Source organism: Boeremia exigua (genome assembly GCF_020726555.1).
Source record: "Boeremia exigua strain MPI-SDFR-AT-0100 chromosome Unknown C7974scaffold_7, whole genome shotgun sequence".
Classification (NCBI taxonomy): domain Eukaryota; kingdom Fungi; phylum Ascomycota; class Dothideomycetes; order Pleosporales; family Didymellaceae; genus Boeremia; species Boeremia exigua.
Genome location: NW_025763524.1, coordinates 454,374 through 473,614, shown reverse-complemented (window position 1 = coordinate 473,614; position 19,241 = coordinate 454,374). Strand labels below are relative to the sequence as shown.

Here is a 19,241-nt window from a genome sequence, read left to right as displayed (position 1 = left end):
TCGAGCCTGCTAGTACCTAGAGTTTTGCAGTGCAAACCCACGCCGCGATCACAGGGTGACTCGTGTTGTGCACCTGCCTTTCAGATCTCCCTCCAGTTCGCCACACCGTGTTCGCGACACCTCCCTCTCGGCGCAGCGGAAGTTTGCCCGTGCCCACCACGGCGCCCCACGCCGGTCTTGATGCGGGTTAGCGCTACCCCAGTGTGGAGCGGTGGCGCACGTGGCCGATTTGCGGGGTGGCCTATCTGAGGCTATACCTAACGCAAGGGATGAAGTGGTTAGGGAGGAAGGGGGAAAGCAAGCGCGTGTGAAGCATGCGAAGCGGGAGCTTGCGATGGCTTAACGCGGCGCGGCGATACGGATGCATGTTTTTGTTTGCTGTTTGTTGCTGCTTTTGAGGGCGTTCTCGTGGTGAGTCGGTGGTGGGGCAGCACGCGAAGTTGAAGTTCACGGCGTCAAGTGTCACGACCACAACGCGCAAAACGATCGCATGGTTGGTTCTATTGGTAGTGCTGCTTGTTACGCTCATTGTATGCGACGTGTGTCCAATTGCAGAATCGTGTATGCCGCCTGCACGCACATCGTGGGCTTGCGGAACCGCATCTTGCTGACGGGCTGTATGTGGCGGCTAGGCTAGACACGCTCCATGCAAGGCCACCAGACTGCCGACAAAGTGTCACGCCACTGTGGTCCGAAGCTGAAACTGCCGCCGAGGTGGAATCGAAGCTATCGACGATGTACCTTATGGCTGCATGTAGCAGAATGTCGGAGCAAGTCGGGTCGTCTTGGGAACTACATCCACAATGACAAGCATCTTGTCTCGGCGGCAGGGATGCAGCGCAGGCAGAGCCTCACACCGCCCGAACCGTGGACGGCGGTAAGGCTGCTCGGCGGAGTGGAAGAATCTATCCAGGATCCGCAGCTCCATGCATCTGAGCGCACTGGTGCTGTAAATAGGGCCGGTTCGCACAAGTTCTCGTGAGAGTCGCCGCCGTCTAGCGCTGGAATTCGCTGCTGAGAAAGTCAACGAAGACCTCCCTGATTCGTGCTTTTGACAAGCTGTGCGACCGGTTCATGGTGATGAACTGGCGGCGGATGCGCTGCAGCTGCGGTAGTGTCATTGGCGTCGCTGGCAGCTCCAGAGGCCGCTCGACGTCTTGCACCTTAATTTGTCCACCGCCCTCTCCAGCATGGTCCTTCTGGTACGTCGTTATCTGCGCGATGATGTCGGAAGTGGTCTTGTCCAGCTCGTAGAGATAGTTCTGCTCGGTTGCAGGTTTCTGAAAAGTCAGCAATGGCTGGTGGCCCGGCGTGTCGAGGTACGTACCAGCACCGTCGCCTGGTGAGGTCTGACAACTTTGGCCTTCCCGTCACTGCCTACGAGGGCGTCCCAGACCTGGTCGCACCAAGCAGTCTCATCTTCTTGCACCACGATGAACAGCGGACTGTCCCACCGTGTCATGCCGTTCGGCTCCTCGTACCTGAAGATCAGGTTCTCAAAATCGTCCTCCTCGTAGCCGCCATCCTTGTCCTTGTCGGCCAGCAGCGCCGTGTTGATCTCGCGACACTTGTCGGCGGGCGTGCCTATGTGCACCTCTCTGCGGTCAGCAACGGTCGCTCAGCGCGTGCATGTTCAGTCACTGACCACGCAGCTCGGCGTCGACACGGCCTTTGCCTCGCAGTACAGCTGGTAGCGGAAGCCCTTGATGTAGTTCAGGCCATCGGCGATAACTATGTCGTCGCGCGAGAGCACTCGCTTTACGGCAGAATATTCCTCCGCACGCGCATCCTTCTCGGCCCTGGCCGTGTGGTAGACGGTGCGCGAGACTCCCAGCGTCTGGTCGTTGATGAGGTGCACCTTCAGCCGGCTGGCGCGCGCATCGGCACTGGTATCGGCGATCTTGGACGCACAGTACTCCTTGAACTGGAGGGCGCGCGTGGTCTTCCCCGCGGACGGATATCCTAGCGCCGATTCAGGTAAATGTTTTTGGCACACACGCGGAAGGGAAGCGCACCTGAGATGAGGACGAGCTGCAGCGCATTAGTTGCGGGAACGCAGAGGGAAGGTGCATTGGGTTCCTACAGGCATGTTTCAGATTTTTGGTGTCTGTCGTGCTCTGGCTGCACGCCGCGGTCGTGAATGTGCCTGTGCTGTACGCGACGATCTGTGGTGCTCGATGCGAAGCCACCAGTAGAACGATACTCCGAGAAGCCGTTTCGGTAGATTTTCCGGCGTGGTGACGAAATTGCTGGTCTTCACAAGTGCCGCCCACAAAGACAGGAAGGCTGCCTCGGCTCAATCGCCGCCGATAGTGCCTTCCTATCTCTTCATCCGTCGCCGCACCTGCTCTTTATCCTGCGCCCGCCCCGTCCGCTATTCAGCCTCTCTACATATATTGGCCAATACATCCAATACCCCAGACGTGTACTGCAGCCGTTGCCATATTGCCTTGCTACCGCGCTTCGCACACGTCTCGGCGATACCACGGACCCTCTTAGACCACACGCAGCCGCCCCTAGCACGCCAGTGCGACAACATAGGCCGTAGTCCTCTCCACTCTTTCGAAACTTCTTCTTTTCCCCAGAAGAATCTTCGAAATCCTCCGAGCCCAAGACCTGTTGATATCAAAAACATGTCGCAGCCATTATCTGCTCGCCCAGCCGTTGCCCCCATCCAGTCCTCCAGCGCGCACATCTCCAGCTATAGCAGCAGCTCAAGCCTCACCTCGCCCTCTCCTCAGTCCGCAGCGCCTCTATCCTCGCCCACCATGTCGACTTCCCAGCAGCAACAGCAGTTGTTTGGCTCTTTGAACCAGCCTCAGCAACAGCAGCCACAGCAGCAGCAGCAACAGCCACACCCGTTGCAGCTCCAGAGACATCCTAGCTACGAGTACCAGCCCAACAGGCAGGGAGCTGGTTCCACCCGGAACGAGACCGCCGCATACCTCAATTCAGCCGCGCTGCTCGCAGAAGCCGCAAAACGTGCCTCGATACAAGTCGTCATGAGGGACATCGAAGAGATGGAACTCTGAGTGATGCACAAGCCATGCACTTTCGTTCCTCGCAATTACAACAATACCCCCAAGTCCCACGTCGCGGTAAATGTCGGCCGAGCTCGCACCACTTCCCACGCAAATAGTTGAGTGGGTCCACCTCAGGCATCGACATCACGAGATTCTCATACGACCCCGCCGTGACCGGACGACGGGTGCAATGTCCTCGTTCGCGAGTCGCATTGGGCCCTATCGCGATGCCCAGACTTTTGCATTGTTTTCAACCCAACTTTCAGCCCGATCGAAGGATTTAGTGGGGCACCATCACGACTTCACTTCAACTGTACATACTTTCCATTCCCAACTGCCATTACCACCACATCATGTATCTCTTAGCCAGGCGTTCAATGGTGCGTGGCACGCACCTGGGTTTTTCATTAGCATTACGCAGCACATTGCATGCCCATGTTATCAGGGCAGTCTCGTTGGGGAGACGACGATAGGCGTGCATCATATAGCGAACCAACAGATTTGATGCATCTATGTCTTCCTCGGTCTGTAGAGTGGTGATTTAGCATCCATTACTACGATGTCAATATGGCAAGCCGTACTATCGAAGCGGAGATATGGACTGGATGTGTCTCTCGAGCACCACCGATAGTTCCAGGAGGGTGCCAGGTCATTCGCGATGTGCAATCTTTTCCTGTTTCTAGTGTTGTGTTGCCACAAGTGCTTTCGTGCATCGCGGCCGAGCTCTCGCTTGGGTATTGAGCATTGTAGTCAAGCATGTACAGCCCTGCAACTGCCCGCGTAGCTCCTCTGGGAGTCTTACTGCCAGACATCCGGTCGAATGCTCTGTCTGTGTGCAGCTCATGACATCAACATTGCCGAGTCCTGGGCAGTCACGTCCGACTAGCCACTTGGCAACACGGCACCAAATTTATTTCTGGAGCGGAGTTGTTCAGTTGCATTTGAACGACATGTTGACTGCCATATGAACGACTTGTGCTATACAAAAGTGCTGAGTAGCTGTGCATTCGTGCCTTGTGGTAGTGCGAGGGCGGCTGAGGAGAAGCAGAAGATAAGACAGCGGATGATGAAGGAGGCTAGGGCTACACAAGAGGAGGGACAGAGCCACGGGCAGATGCGCGTTTGCCAGGCAATCAGGATGTCGGTGCTATGATGGTTAGCAAGCTCCTCCAGCCCATCCACCGCGACAGTGTCCTCCCCCGATTCAGCCATGACCAAATCTGCGCGAATGTTCTACAGGGGTTATTCTGGGCCTAAGTCTGCTAGCCGACAGTATTGACCATTTAAGCCCCTCCAGTCTACAGAAGACACGGCGCTTGGAGCCTTCCATATCTACAATACCGAGCACATCGAGCACGGCGGCATGATGTCTTTCGGTGGAAGTGGTGAGCCTCTGTTCTGTACCTGACATCTAGGATGTGAATCAACTGCAGTACGGAAGACCTGCACTAGTCCTGGAATATATCTGATTGCAGCGGAGGCATTCAGTTACGTTCAAACAACTTTTTGACGGCAATAAGAACGAGTTGGACCCTACAAGATTGTGGAGTGGGTGGTTATGCGTGTTTTGCGGCAGCACACTTTGGCCGAGTGTCTATGGAGCACGACCGAGTGCTGGCCTCGCAGTGCTGTGGAATCCTTCGCACTAATGGAGTTGCTTACACGAGACAGAGCAAGCAGAGTACGGTTGAAACAGAGGTTTCGATCAAGATCTACTGACCCAAGAAGAGGCTGAACGTCACCGTTCACGTCTTCTGCATCCACCTAATCCCGCTTGACAGACTCGTCCATCTCACCTAAGAAGAGGCTGAACGTCACTGTTCACGTCATCTGCATCCACCTAACCCCAAGAATAAGCTGAACGTCACCGTACAGTATTCTCTTACTTGTCCACCCAAAAATCCTCCCCCAATAGCTCCTCCATGCGCTCCACCGTGGCAGCATCCTCCGCAAACTCCTCCATGCGCTCCACCCTGGCAACATCCTCCATCAGCTCCGCCATACGGTCGGCAAAATCGGCAGTTGGGGCAGGCGTTTCGTCTTTCTTGGCCCTCAGCTCTTCGTTCTGGCATCGAAGAAGGTCAATGGATGCTTGCAAGGTTCGCACTTGCGCTTCAGCCGCCCGTCTCAGCCCTATCTCGACTTTCATGCGCGATACGGCATTGTTGTTAATCGTGTTCAACCTCTTGATCTCTTCATGGAGGTTGGACTCCTCTCCGAAGGCATCGTTGGCAGATTGCTTGGTGCCTGTGTTGAATTCAGAGGCTGGCATAATGTCGCGCACCCAATCGCATCCGAGACGAAGGAGGCCAGTGATCTCTACCTCGCTTGGGCGAAAGCGCATCTGCCCGTTGCTGACTAGCTGATCGGGGCAGCGCAGGTCAAACCCGTGCTTCTTGTACCAGCTGCGGGTGCAGTACAGCTTAGGGCAGTTCTGCGTATGTTAGCTCGTGTCTTGCCGTCGAGGATTAGATCATACTGGTTCATCGTGCGGTGTCGATGGGCATCGTAAGCAAGGACGACTGCACCTGTTTCTCACCAGATGACCGTCCTCCTTCGATCTACCGCAGCGCAAGCAGTTGGCAGCAGCCTCATCCATGCCCATTTTGCGGGCTGCCACCTCACTCTGGTCTTGGTAGCCGTGAGGTGGTGGCATGTAGCAGGCCTGGTCAAACTTGAGGCCGCCTTGGGCAGAACCTTCAATTGCTGCATTCTGCATGTCGCTTCGAGAGCCTGTGGGGGCACCTGATACTCCGGCACGTCGTCTTCCAGGAAAGCTACCAGCGTCACCGCTGGGAGTCCATGCACCTCGTCCTCCGGCACCTCGTCCTCCAGTGAAGCTACCAGCGTCACCGCCGGAAGCCCACGCACCTCGTCCCCCAGCACCTCGCCCCCAGGCACCCCCACGCTGCCCAAAGTTGGCATTGTAGCCACCTCGGTTTGGCCTGTTTGAGAAGGGCGGCCGCCCGTTGTTGTTGTATTGCGACATTTTTGTGGTGTCACGTATGGTGTGCGTGTGGAAGGAGCAAGTGTGCAGGTGAAGCTCGAGTTATAAGAGTGGGGCTAACGGGTCACGCTAGGCCAGTTCACCGTGAGCTGCGCTGATTGAGGACGCATACGTACAGGTGCGTGACTCAACGCGAATCATGTTCTTGAGCCTTACAGTCCACATGTTGAGCCTGCATCAGGCTAGTGCTTGGATGGTAGAGCTCGACACTGACTGACATTAGCCGCAACGTCCTTAGTACAGGCCAGCCTCTGAGACAACAGCTAGCGAAATGAGAGAAGAGCATGTGTATATGTGCTTGTTGATACCAGTCTATGAAAGATAAATGGCACAGGTAACTAGCAAGGCAGCATTTTCGGCATTCGTCTAGTTGCGAGCCGGTATGGCATTCCCGATCTTCTCCCAGGTACGTATTTCATGCAGCAGGTCCTCTCGTTGCGCATGGAAGCCAGTTACGAGCTTCATCAGTTTCTTTTCTTGCTCTTCCAGAGCCAGCACGCGTGCACTAGCAGCCAGTTCTTTGTTTGACAGTGCCTGGACGAATTGCGGCAGCCAAGTAGGAGCTCCAGATTTGAGACAGGCGACCAAGTCTTCAGTGGCACCCTCGATGCCATTTTGTTGGCTGTTGGCAGTTGTGTAGCTCAAAACCCATGTGCAGGTTTCTTCTACAATCTTCGTGTATTGATTGACGAAGTCGTCAACATCCGCCAAAGTCTCGACACGGCATCGGTTGCACGTTCGTCTGACAGCAGCAATGAGCCTCGTGTGCTCTGTGAGTTTCTGGTTCGCTGCGTCGAGGCCACCGTGACGCTTTATGTCCTCCATCTGCTTCCGGATCACGGCTGGGTCAGGGTCACTTATTGATTCGAGCATCTTGCCGAGCCCCAGGTGCGTCCGGATCTTCTCCGGGTTACCAAAGACCAAGATCGCCCTTGCCATTTCCAGATGCTGTTTGATCTTGTCAGTGTCACCTATCGCCGAGACCATTCTGCCTATCTCCATCTGCTTCGTGATCTCGTCGATGTCACCCACCGACGGGACCGCATTCTTCGTGATCTCATCGATGACACCCACCGATGGGACCGCATTCATCTGCTTCTTGATCTCGTCGATGCCACCCATCGACAAGACCGCCTCCCTCTGCTTCTTAATCTCGTCGATGCCACCCATCGACAAGACCGCCTCCATCTGCTTCTTGATCTCATCGATGCCACCCATCGACAAGACCGCCTCCAACTTCTCGTTTGCCTCCTCTAGTTCCAGTGAAACATCAATGTATGATCCGACAGCCTCCAGCAAAGCGGACTTCGGTTTGACTACCGGGGCAGCCAGCTCGGCTTCCATGGCAGCTATATCCTTTCGGAGGGCATCGTTCTCGGCTTCCTTTTCGGCAGACCGGCGGAATCGGTTGCGGTCATGTGGTGCATTGGCTGTGAACATCATGAGTTCGAGGTCATGCTGAGTCGTGACTACAGCCGACACCTTGTTGTAGTAAGGCTGTGACGACATTTTGTGTGGTGGGTGTGTCACAGTGTTGCGAGGTGAACTCTGCTGCCTGGAAAAGTTTTCGAGGGCCGAAGAAGATGAGGCAGGCACGCCTGTCGTCACACGCCCCCTGCTAGCCGTGGACCGCGCGAATATTGTGGATAGAAGAGACTGAAGAGTGGTTGCAAGGCGTTGAAGAGCAGATGGAAGACTTACGGAGGTCCAGCCACCGTCTTCAACGCCAGACTGATGAGCTGAGGGCCGAGACGTGCAACAGACCTGCCAATGCGTGTTCTTACCTTGATACACCAACTTCTAGACGTCAAGGTTCAACAATAAAATCCGCCTTGGTACTACATACCGGTATGTATGCGCCCTGGATCCGTACCACCATGCCCGTTTACCACGAAAATGCCTCGACATCCAACTCCCACCGCGTTCTCGACGACTCCCTCGCCCGTTGACTCACAGAGCTCCTCACCTCATCACACATCCCACCTGGCCCACAAACCACAACTCCGATCCTGTTCCACCCTTCGCCTTTTTCTCGCCCCAGCACAGCACCGACATCGAACCTTTCGCCGACGTGCACGTGTTTCTCCTTGATCCCGTCCATGAATGTTGCGAGATCATTGGCGAGCCCTTGATCAGCTGCTTTCAGACTCCAGTGGATAGAGACGTTGTGGTGTTGCGCGATGAAGGGAAGCACAGCTGAAATACCGATGCCACCAGCGATCAGGACTAAGCGATCGGTGCGCAGGACTGCGGCAGTAGAGTTATTGGGATACGGGCCATCCAGTAGAGTGAGGAGTGATTTGTGAGCCGCAAGTGCCTTCGTGATACCCGTAGATTTCCGAACGTACAGCGAAATACCAGATGTGTCTGTGGGTGCTAAGGAGTGGGGTAGACGCGCGTTGATGGCAGTTGCAGTGCCGGACTTCTCGATGTCGACAGCAGCCTCATGCTCAGAGCTTGATGAAGAACTACTCGCAGCTAGACTGTAATGACGCAACCGGAGGAGTGCAGTCGGCACAATACTGAATGGGTGGTTTTCCCATGGTCTGAGCGGGTTCACACTCGGAAAGTAGGCATATGTGTGTCTGCCCGGCGTTGCGTCCCATCGAACGCCCTTGATATCGATGCGAACGATGTCATGGGTGACTTGGGTGACCTCTGCTCTACGCATGCCGTTCTTCAGGATTCGAGCAACTCGCGCACCGCGGTCAAAGAACCACACTGCGCATGCAGCGTAGATCCAAAACTCGTATCCCCAGCGTCGACTAAAGAGCAGCTCGACATGGTACCAGCTTCCAGCGAGCACGAAAACGGCTAGGATGATGTGAATGATGAGGAATATTTCGTAGCTCTTTCTTCGAAACCACAGGCTCGATATGACAATCATGATCACGCTCGCGATGGTGGCGACAATGCCCCAAATCCAGTAGGGTTCCTTCTGCTCTGCATCCACGCTGCCTTTTCTTTTGTACAAGATAAGCTCGAGTATTGAGTGCAAGATTATCTGCAGCGTGAAGATACGTGCGACCCAGCGGTGCAGCAACATATATGTTGAGTGGCTCCAACTCGTAAGCCAGAGGAGTACGTTGTTACGGCCAGAAAACAGGATGACGAGAGGGGCAAGCGCAAAGGCAAGAACACCTGTGCGATTTGACATGTAGGCCATAATCTCCTGCCAGGCGTCGGGAAACCAGGCGTTCGCTGGGTATTGGAAAGATCGGTAGCCTCCAGCAGTAAAGGCTATATTGAGGACGAGAAAGAGGAGAATGTACCATGTCTGCCCTATAGTGGGCGCATTGCCAAGTGTGAAGGGGAGGGCGCGGACATGGTAGGTGCCCATGAGAGACGGCCAGACGAAGCGTGGCTTGAGTTTGTCGAGTAACAAAGTCATGTAAGGCAGATGGCCGAGGCAGGTGGTAACAATCGGAGTCGCGAAGCTGACGACTAGAAGAACGATTCTATGTCCTCGTTAGCGGATTGTTCCAGAGCAGGAGCTTCACTGCAAGCCGAGTTGACAACAAGTAGAGCGGACCAAGCTGGGCTGACAGCCTTGATGGGCCTTCTACAGGTTTGTTTGTGGCCAACTCTGCAAGAGATTCGCGAATGGCGACTCTTACCCATATCTCGAATGCGTTACCTCCATGGCTTCGAAGGACTGCAACGCGCCCCTAGTGCTCTCCCAAGTCTCCTCGTCATAACTCGCGGTGAAATTCAGCATCTCGTCTTCTTCAAGAAGTCTACTTGGTGGCTCCGTTCCCTGCATTTGCACCAATGTTTCCTGATACGTCCAATTTGGCAAGACTCCGGTAAAGCGGCCAGTAACCCTCTCTGTCCAGTATTTCTCAAGTTTCCATGGCGCGGTATCCGTACAGGTCATGTTGATGCAATTGGCGAGAGTGGTCAGCCAGGGAGTGTCACTTGCGTAGCATTCAGGCGATGTCGCGCCTTGCCCGTGCGAATGGGCGCCGGTGGCATGGTCATGGCCAGAGCAGGCGAGCATTGCGCCGGAGAAGATGTCGCGGCATGCGAAGGCGCAGGGAGGGTCATACACTAGATCTGTAAGTATGCTTCTCGGTGACAGACTTGGGAGCAGACTACTGACTCGATTTGCCATATCCGATCAAGGCTGATGTGGTACTCGACAGTGCAAGACCAAGTAGGCATGTTTTCTTCATGATTGCTGCGTTGCTAGTATTGTCTACCTGAGCGCGAATAGCTGGCACGTCAGAACAGAGTGTCAGATAGGACGTTCTATATATCTTTGCTTCGCGATACCAGGCCAGGTCCAGAACGTGTTGCAGAACAGATAAGCAAACAGCCCTGTCTCGCCATCGTGCCCAAGTGGCCTGGTGACAGTGAAACTACTTCTGATATCCCTGCATTGTTAGTCGCCCGTGGAACGTAAACTTGCTCACTTACACATTTTGCAACTTCTGTGCCGAGGAACGAATCAGAAAGAGGGTATAAAGTAGTAGCGTAATGCTCAGATGTTTCGAAAGCAACGGCGTCCCTAAATGTGCTCGAAATTAGCTCAGCTGCAGCGCTTGGCAATGCTTGATCGTCGCTTTCAACACAACAGTCCGACGTCTAGCATAATAATCCAACATGCAGAGTGACCATACCGTGAAGACTGGTAGCGGCGACAGATGACCTGTGAGTTAAGAGGAAGCTGGGGCGAGATACTGTGGCGAAGTTGTTGCAACACGCGTCTCTCTTGCTTTGGCTCATTCCGAGATGTGAAAGACACAAAGCTGTTTCCGACCTTGACGAACACGAGGGTGATGAATTGAAACTGTGACGTGCGTGGTTCTGTATGGCGATGAACGCTTTAGACCTCGAAAACGCCACCCATGCCGACTCTGATGTCGACCACATCCACTCTCCAGCCCTTCCAGTCGTTTAACCCTCTCTTGGTCTCCCTGATGCGCTCAAGCCTCTTCTTTGCTTCCTCCTCCTGCGCCTTCTGATACGCGCCTTCATCGAAGTCGAAGTCGTCTAAGCTCGGCAGACTTGCCAGGCTCTCTGTCCTTGGTTTTCCTCTATTCGCTGCATCGCTGCGTCGATGCGCCGGGTGTTGTGCCTGGCCGGTGAAAGCAGATATACCGGACTTGATGACGTCTTGGAAAGAAGAGTGGTTTTGCCCAACAGGGCGTGTAGGAGGCGCGCCATTCAGATCGATGTCGTCGAAGCCAGAGTTCGAGTAGGGTTGAGAGGGATCGGCATCGTCCATTGAGGGCTGCATTGCGGCGCGACGGTCGCGCCACACGCCGCGACGAAGCTCAAAGTTCTCTTCTTCCAGTTCGCGCACCTTGGTCATCAATCTATCGCGCTCTTCATCCTCGAGCTCTTGCACGCTTGTGTCTTCGATAGAGTCGAGGTTTGCCTTCCGACGGCGCTGCTCGGATTCGCGCAGGCGGGCATTCTCGTTGCTGAGGCCCGTCACACGGGTCCGTAATTCAGCAGCTTCGCGCTCGACTTTGGCGTGCTCTTGCAGACGTGCTTGGTTGCGGGTGTCATTGTCGCGGTGCAATTGTGTAAGAGTTTCAATCTTCTTCTCCAGCAGTTCAGCTCGCGAGACCGCATCTGATGCCTTCCGATTAGCAGCACCGAGCTCTGCCTCGACCTGTGCAATACGTGTCTGCGCGGAGTCCCGATCTGAACCCTCCTTCGCTGCCTGCTCGCTCGCCTTGTCCAGGTTCGCCTTCAAATCGGATAGTTCTGTCTTTGTGGAGCTACCTTCTTGTTCAGCCTTCTGCAGCGCTGACTCGAGGCCTGAGACTTTCGATTGCAGCTCGTTGTTTTTGTTCGTCTGCTCTGCCAACTGCGCGTTGACCTTGGAGATCTCCAACTCCAAAGACTCGATCGTTGCTGATTTAGAGGCAATCTGGGCGTTCAGATCGTCAATGGACTCGGTTTGGCTGGGAGAATTGGCCGAAGCGCGACGGGTAGTCTTTTCGGTCTGCGTTCGAAGCTGCGATAGCTGGCGCGTAAGGGACTCGACTTCCGATTTCTTTGATATATCAGCATTCTACTTCGATTGCTGGCTGTGTTCACAGTACATACCAGCTTGTCGGCCTCCTTGCTTTTCTCGAGCGCAATCGCAGCCTCCCCCTTGCCCTCTCTGAACTCCTCCAACTCCTCCTCATCTTTTTGCCATTTCGTCTTGTATTCCTCAACCTCGGCAATCAACCTGATTTTCTCCATCTCGAGTTCTGCAATCTTGAGAACCTGCTCGCGGTAGATCTCACTCGAGGCACCGGCCCCAGGTGTCAATGCGGTTGGTGATGTGGGCCCAGCGCCTGAACGATAGAAGGACTCAGACCTTTGCCGCGACTCGATAGCGACGGAAGGCTTGCGGCCGTGAGGTTTCTTGGAGACAGGCAGATCGGTGGGCTCGTCGTCGTCGGCGGAGTCTGGCGACGTAGGCTCCGCGGTCTCAGTAGGCTCGGGTACGGCATCTTCGGTCGTCTCTTCCGCTGTCGCAGGTGTGGCGGGAGCTTCAGCCTCGGCGTCAACAGCAGCCTCGGTGGCTTCCGCCTCTTCCTTCTTATCTTTCTTCTTTGTGCCGCCAGCTTTCTTGGCCTTCTGCTTCTTCAATTGCTCGTACTAAGCATCTAGTTAGCATGAATAATCTCAGCGGAGGTAGTTCTCGGGAGGCCAGCAATGCACCGCTGGTGCATGATAACACTAGCTTGATGTGCTATGTATGCTACAGGCATCGTTTTTTGTCTAACGGATGATTAAATTGAATACGTACGCGCTTCTTAGCTGCGGCAACCTTCTCGGCCTTTTCTTTGTCGTCGTCCGCCATGCTGATGGTAGTTGATGTAAGGTCGAAGATTGTGGGGTTAGGATGCACGCGGTGACGCGCTGTAAGCTCGGCGATGCCACCTTCCCTCCGCAAACCGCGCTAGCTTGATACAGACGAGACTGAATCGATGTCATCTTTGGCAGCATCAACGCAGACACTGTCGACATATATCACATTCATGATTAATGGAGTATCGCCATGAACAGACGATTTCTTTAATATGTAGGCCCGGTGTTGACTTCGGTCCAACGCTACTTGTCTAGTACACCTCTCAGTGTCTTGTGAGAACACCTGCAGGTAGTAAGAGCGTTCACAAACTTGCCGTGCTCTTTCGCCGGCAGTTCCCAGTAGACATCGACCACTGGCAGCTGCAGAGATGATATCCGTGTGCTCTTTCATCCATGGGTATATCTCATCTTGATCGCACGGTGAATAACACCTGGGCACCAACAAATACGTTTCGAACAGCGACACGTATTACTTCTGCTGTACCTTACTTCGAGTGCCCACCTCACATGATGCCATATCGCACAGTATACTGGCCAGCTTTCAGTAAAGTCTTCGACGGGTATAACTGGCAACATCGTGTACCGCTTTACCTAGCAGATCGAGCATAATCCAGCGAAGGATCGCTACTTGACGCCCATTTGTAAGCTTCACCCTGTAGGAGGAACTACTTAAATAGACACAACGCAAGTGACTTGCGGCTACTGCTTTCCAATAGATATGCAGCTTCTTTAGGTTCAAGGCCGATAGCATACTTAATAGGAGAACCGTGCAGCCTCACAGTCCGATAACATCAAAGGAAGGGAGGACCGAAAGCTCGGGATACTGATACAGGACCTGCAGAACAATAACCCGACGACTATTGCGTCGACAAGAACAGATATCGTCCGATACTCGACCGCGACCCCTGCCAAAGCCGCGTCCTCGATATTGCCCGATAGCACAATCGCACAACTTGGCTACCCACGACACAGACAACTCCATCAGTCAGTACTATTCGCAGGTGGAATCTCCGCTGCCTATCCAAATCCAGCACCTGCCTATCCTTTCCCCAATCGGCACCCAGCGCTTACCCCTCGTACCGCACGCCCCTCTCGTACGGTCCAACCCCACCAGCTCGTCCGCTCGCCATGCACAGCCACGTCGATAGTTCGCGGAGATTGCTGAGGCCGCTTCAGATCCTCGAATGCACAACTTGAAACACGAGATGAGCACAACTCTGCGACATAACTTATATGCAGGGACCAAATGCACGAGCAGGGCTGCTGTGCAAGGGCCAAATCTTGTGTATGGCGCAATGCATCAGCGGGTAGATCGTGCGCGTGCGTATGGCCGTTGCACTTGTGCTGCGTGCACTGGGGAGCTGTCGTGTTTCAGAGTAGATGAGCGGCGGGGCGGCGTGGGGTAGCGATGTGTGAGGTGCTGTGAGACGTGAGATGAAGTGAGGTGTCGCGGGTTGGAAGCGAGATGAGCAAGGCTGGAGGAATGCAGGGGAGGTCGCGAAACTACACGGAAGTGGAGATTTGTGTGAAGATGTGTATGTGTTCATTGCATTTCACCATGCTCGACTATCTGTCTATGTCGCTCCCTTGGTAGATCGTCATCCACCGCAAATGATCAGCGCCGCCCTAGATGAAATATTTGAAGTGAAGGAATTTGTCGTGTTGCGCTTTGCGCGCAAGGCATGTCTTGCCAACAGGCAAAAGAGTACCCAATCATGCCTTGAATATACTGAACGAGAGACAAAGAAGATACCGTCTCCATAGAGATCGGTTCGCCGCATGGGGCTGGTCAAGGTGCCGCAGATCAAGATTCGAAGCGTAGATCCGCGATTCCCGTACCCGCAAGCGATGGTTGTGTAAAGGAAAATGCTGATTCAACGAGAGTAAGAAATTCCGGTTCGCGTTCCAAGATAGCAAAGAGAGCATGCGCCATTAATAGTTCGTAGCCTCGCTGATAAACTCCGTGTCATGCGAGAAGGTGGTGATATGTATATGCTCAGTAATCGGTGTGGACCATTATGTCATGCCGTCAGCAGGTGCCGTCCGCTGGATTAGGGTACGTGATAATATGCAAGTGGCAGGTGATATTCGTAGAGTAACAGATTTATTGCGCTTGCGAGGAGGAGGATGCTGAGTCTTTCGAGGACCTCCAAAACTTCAGCTTGCTCAAGCGTCTGGGCTTCTTCTTGTGCTCCTTCGCAACAGGTTCAAGATAAGCAGATTGGGGTCGTTGCTCAATCGAAAGCTTGCTCTTCTCGCTACCGTAAGATCCATTGATCAGACGAGAAAGACTTGCAATGCTAGAGCGCTTGCGGCGGCGCGATTCGATCTCACTGGGCGTGGAGCAGAGCGAGGCCGAGCGATCACCTGCCCTGCGAGGAGGAGGGAGAGGGAAGCTCCCCTGTAGATTGCTTGTCATGGTTGACCTCGACGACGTCAAAGATGGCACGTCATCAGATGAGATGCGCATCTCAGGGCCAGGCTCTCCGAAGTTTGGTGATGGCATTACAGGATAGTCGGTGACAGACGAAGCCGCAGTGCCCACACGAGGGGTGTCGAAGGAGATTTGGCTCGATCGATAGTCTGGCGAGCCGAAGGAGGAGGTAACCGTATTAGGCGTCATCAGACTTTGCTGGGCAAGCGGGGCCGGTACAGCCATGGTCGATGGGTGGTCTTTGAACTCCTCCAGTGTTGACTGCGGTGTGACGGTTGAGTCTGAAGAGTGCGTGAGCGAAGAAGTACGAGGTTCCTCATAATCCTCGACTACCTCGACCTGCGGGCAGGCTGCGCTGGAGAAGGATTGAGGAACAGCATGAGGGGACAGTGGCTCCTCTGGAATGGGCGAGTGTCGTGGCTCAGCACGCGCCTTCAAGCCAAGACCATCATTGAAATTCCAGTTGATCGCCGGTCCGACCAGCTTGCTATCTGTTTCGACAATCTGGATCTTAGGCTCCTCAGTCTCGGGTTCCTCCGCAATGGAAGTGGAGGCCGATGCCCGCCTCGATTCGGGCTTCTCCTCTTCAGGCTCTTCCTCCTCAAATACATCGGCCATTGGGGAGGTGTTGGTGGCAGCTGAAGGCCTGAACTCGAAAGGTACCAACTCAGGGGCGCTCTCGGTCCTGCGGTGATTGGGCGTGAAGCCGCCAGCACTATGCATAGCTCGTCGATGAGCCGCGAATCCGCGTTTCTGCGTTCGCGGGTCGGCGCCATCTGGAGTATTGAAGGGACCGAGTGCCGCATCCATGTCAATGATGGGGCTCATGACATCCGAATCTACGCGTTTCAGCTGTCGCGGTTGCCACGAAGCGAAATCGGTGTTGATTTTCGGAGCAGGTGCGGCATCCGCTGTAGGCGAGACAATGGTGACAGAATTGTCATCATCAAAGTTGGGGCTGAAGTGGTCGAAGACAGGCTCATCAGAAGAATCGGTGTCTTCGCCTTCGACCAGAGCGTCGGGCTGTTCAGGTGTCGACGCTCTTCGCTTTGATTTTTTGCTGCTTTTGCCCTTCCTCGGGATGATTGAGTTTGCCCAGGACTTCACTTTCCGTGGCCTGTGGCTCGACTTCTTCGATTTCGATTTTGAGTCTTCAGCCGGCTCAGCGTCCGAAGGCGATGCTAGAGAAGACGTGTTGAAAGTCGTTGTCAGAGCTGGGTCGGAGATACTCAGCGGCAACCTTCGGTGGATCGACTTTTCACCCATCCTTGATTCCAGACGAAAGAAGCCTCGTCTCTTGGTTGGCATGTCAGGAGATGTGGGGCTTGGTCCAGCAGATCGAGAGCGTCCAGCAGACATGGGTCGCTTGCGGTCGGAAGCCTCCTCAATCAACGGGTTGCTCAGAATCTTGTCCAGGATAGCGCCGGCGGTGCCGGGTCGGCTCTCGTCTTCTACTGTAGATAGGGTTGGGGTGCCTGAGCGCGTGAATGGTGGGCTAATGGTGTGGCCGCCAACGATCGATGACAGGCTGTTCGCATTCGAGTGTCCACGGAAGAGTGACGGTTCGGTCTCCGACGAGATGGTCGAGAGCGGTCGAATGTACTCGACTTTGTCAGAAAAGCCAACACGCGCCCTCGAAGGTGGGCGTGGCATCGAGTCGTCGTCCGAGTTGCTGTTTCGCAGGCAGGGCTGCGACATGGACTTGTTCACGGAGTGTCCAAACTTGAAATCATTGAGGTTCTCGGCAGGAGTGTTGGGGGCACTGCCCGTTCGGGAGGGCATTGGGGGCACGGGAGGCACAGGAGGGCTCATGATGGCAGACAGGTCGTGGGACGAAATGGCGGCGGAGCGGCGATGGGCGTGGCCACGGCGGCCGGCAGGTGGTCCTGGCTGGAGTGTGGTGGTGGGCGGGGATAAGCTGTCCTTTGTGGGGCTGCTGCTCAGCAATGTCGCGCCTGTCCGGGCACTGCCGCCAATGAGCTCGCTGCCCCCGCGGCGGTGGCCGTGCATGGGCTTTGCCGGGGTTGTCGGCGCGAGAACGGGCGACGACTCGGGCGACGTCTGCTGTGGGGGCGGTGCGTTGCCTGCCGGGTTGAAGGAGAAGGCGGGCAGGGCATTCACGGACTTCTGGCGGGCGTGCGGCATGGAGCCGCGGCGGGCGGGCGGGTACTGCATGGACATGGGGCGAGGCTTGGTCGGCGACGCGTCGGGCTCGCGCATGGGGAAGGAGAAGTCGGGGTTGGGGACCATCTCGACCATGGCGACGTGGGACTGCTGGCGGCGCTCGTAGAGGGGCGAGCCGGAGGCAGCCGACTGCGACTGTGTAGCCTGATGGCGTGGCAGCGCAATCTGAGCCATGGTGAGGCACTGTGAAATTAGGGTAGCACGCGACTACGGCGGAGGGCACGGCGGCAGACGACACAAGCGCTGTTGAGGTACAAGACGCCGCGATTAGCACTAGCGAGCCACAGCGGTCAGCACGCAGGTTGCAGGCTGGCGGCGCGGTGCATACAGTGGACGAGAGCAGCGGTGCAGCAGTGCAGTGGGCGTGGCGGTGGGCGGATGGGTGCGGTGGGAGACGGGGCGGCTGGTAGACTGGTAGTGCGGTGGTAATGCTGCTGCGGCGCGAGGGTGAAGCCAGTACACCCAGAATTAAAGAATGAACGACAGAAAAGAGCGGACAGATACCGCACGCCGCCTCGGAATGGTGAGTGCGACAATGGGCTCCAAGTGTGGTGGTGAGAGGCCGTGACGGGCACGGAGAGGAGCGTGTGTAGATAGAGCGGGCGTGGTTTGCCAGGGCGGCGCGGCCGACGCTTTTGTCGCTGGGAAACGGACGGGAGCAGTCGCCGCACAGATGCCAATCTGACTGTCAAGCCAGCGGGCCCACCGCACTCGCGCGTACGGTAGGGGTATCGTGGCCGCACCCCTGCACCGCCGCCATCCTACTGGCGCGTCGTGATTGCGCTGCTGGCCAGCATTCTGCCTCTGCCTTTGCACGCACGCAGCACGGCATTGGGCCTGCAGACGCAGAGCAGCGCTGCATCGTCGCGAGCGCTGCTGGGTGCCCCGGCGGACTGCCAGCGCCCGCCAGCTGCCAGCGTCTGCGCAATTTCGGACGCGGCTGTGCCTGATCTCCATTGATCACGAGGCTCCCAGACTACCAGCTGGCCCGTCGACCGCGGCCACTCCACACTCGGTGCGCGCCCATGATGTCGACAATGACGAGCGCCGCCGCGGACAGGCCAGCTGCAAGTTTGTTGCCTTGGTGTGCCCGCCATGCGCGTCGTCTGTCCAACGCTCCGTTGCCAAAGCTAATTGTTCCTACTGCAGCTCGCCAGGGCACAGCGATTGCTGCCGAGCACCTGCAGCTTATCGCTGCGTCTGCATGAAGACTACACCAAAGCGTACTCGGGTGCAAAACCGTCTGCAAACATGCAGCATCTGCTCGAGTCAGCAACCCGTCCACCACTCAAACGTGCGCCCTCACTCGCTCAAGCTGCCTGCACGCGATATGCACCCTCGCCAGCTCCTCCAGATCGTCTTGGCGTCCTGCCGCAACCCGGCTGCCCTCTTGCTCTGCCTTTGCCGTCTCGGACGCGACGGCTGTGTAGTTTTATTGTCTAGTGCCGCTACCGAGTCTGCCTTCAGTCGTCCCTGTTTTCTCGAGGAAAATCACGGCTCGTGTCCCAGCCTCTCCACAAGAGGAGCCTGTTTCACACGCACCGTTCGAGGTGGGTCCTCCAGCTGCAGCTGGTGGCCAAGTTTGTATTTGATATGCCGCAGTTGGCGAACCAATCGAACCCTCGGCGTCGACTTACCCCTGCATGGTTAGCACCCTGCTTCCCAGAGCAGCGACACTATCAGCAGGCTTTACCCTATTAGTCAACCAAAGGAGCTCGTCCTCGCCACCATAAATAGTCCTGGCAGCGAAATGCGGAGAAGCGGGAGACTCGAA

General features: G+C 55.7%; 6 protein-coding genes across 6 annotated transcripts; 1 reads left to right on the top strand and 5 right to left on the bottom strand.

Moving 5' to 3' along the window:
• Positions 1–988: 988 nt before the first annotated feature.
• C7974DRAFT_197664 (chromatin associated protein KTI12) lies at positions 989–2,231 on the bottom strand. The gene is made up of 5 exons (XM_046136728.1): positions 2,084–2,231; positions 2,016–2,031; positions 1,646–1,962; positions 1,328–1,594; positions 989–1,280 (listed from the first exon to the last, which is right to left on the bottom strand). Exons 1-5 carry the CDS (start codon positions 2,087–2,089, stop codon positions 996–998), a joined length of 891 nt encoding a protein of 296 aa, XP_045996060.1. The 5' UTR covers positions 2,090–2,231; the 3' UTR covers positions 989–995.
• A 402-nt stretch (positions 2,232–2,633) lies between these two features.
• Positions 2,634–3,032, top strand: C7974DRAFT_413807 (uncharacterized protein; the record flags this gene model as incomplete). Its single annotated transcript, XM_046143757.1, has 1 exon — positions 2,634–3,032. One exon carries the CDS (start codon positions 2,634–2,636, stop codon positions 3,030–3,032), a length of 399 nt encoding a protein of 132 aa, XP_045996059.1.
• A 1,873-nt stretch (positions 3,033–4,905) lies between these two features.
• On the bottom strand, positions 4,906–6,012 carry C7974DRAFT_413806 (uncharacterized protein; the record flags this gene model as incomplete). Its single annotated transcript, XM_046143756.1, has 2 exons — positions 4,906–5,457; positions 5,563–6,012. 2 exons carry the CDS (start codon positions 6,010–6,012, stop codon positions 4,906–4,908), a joined length of 1,002 nt encoding a protein of 333 aa, XP_045996058.1.
• On the bottom strand, positions 5,950–7,772 carry C7974DRAFT_395784 (uncharacterized protein). The gene is made up of 2 exons (XM_046142012.1): positions 7,261–7,772; positions 5,950–7,164 (listed from the first exon to the last, which is right to left on the bottom strand). Exons 1-2 carry the CDS (start codon positions 7,537–7,539, stop codon positions 6,397–6,399), a joined length of 1,047 nt encoding a protein of 348 aa, XP_045996057.1. The 5' UTR covers positions 7,540–7,772; the 3' UTR covers positions 5,950–6,396.
• On the bottom strand, positions 7,764–10,674 carry C7974DRAFT_395782 (ferric reductase like transmembrane component-domain-containing protein). Its single transcript, XM_046142011.1, has 5 exons — positions 10,653–10,674; positions 10,450–10,540; positions 10,133–10,406; positions 9,648–10,080; positions 7,764–9,488 (listed from the first exon to the last, which is right to left on the bottom strand). Exons 3-5 carry the CDS (start codon positions 10,203–10,205, stop codon positions 7,916–7,918), a joined length of 2,079 nt encoding a protein of 692 aa, XP_045996056.1. The 5' UTR covers positions 10,206–10,406; positions 10,450–10,540; positions 10,653–10,674; the 3' UTR covers positions 7,764–7,915.
• A 4,190-nt stretch (positions 10,675–14,864) lies between these two features.
• C7974DRAFT_197597 (uncharacterized protein) lies at positions 14,865–17,815 on the bottom strand. The gene is made up of 2 exons (XM_046136727.1): positions 17,796–17,815; positions 14,865–17,740 (listed from the first exon to the last, which is right to left on the bottom strand). Exon 2 carries the CDS (start codon positions 17,639–17,641, stop codon positions 14,954–14,956), a length of 2,688 nt encoding a protein of 895 aa, XP_045996055.1. The 5' UTR covers positions 17,642–17,740; positions 17,796–17,815; the 3' UTR covers positions 14,865–14,953.
• Positions 17,816–19,241: the final 1,426 nt, after the last annotated feature.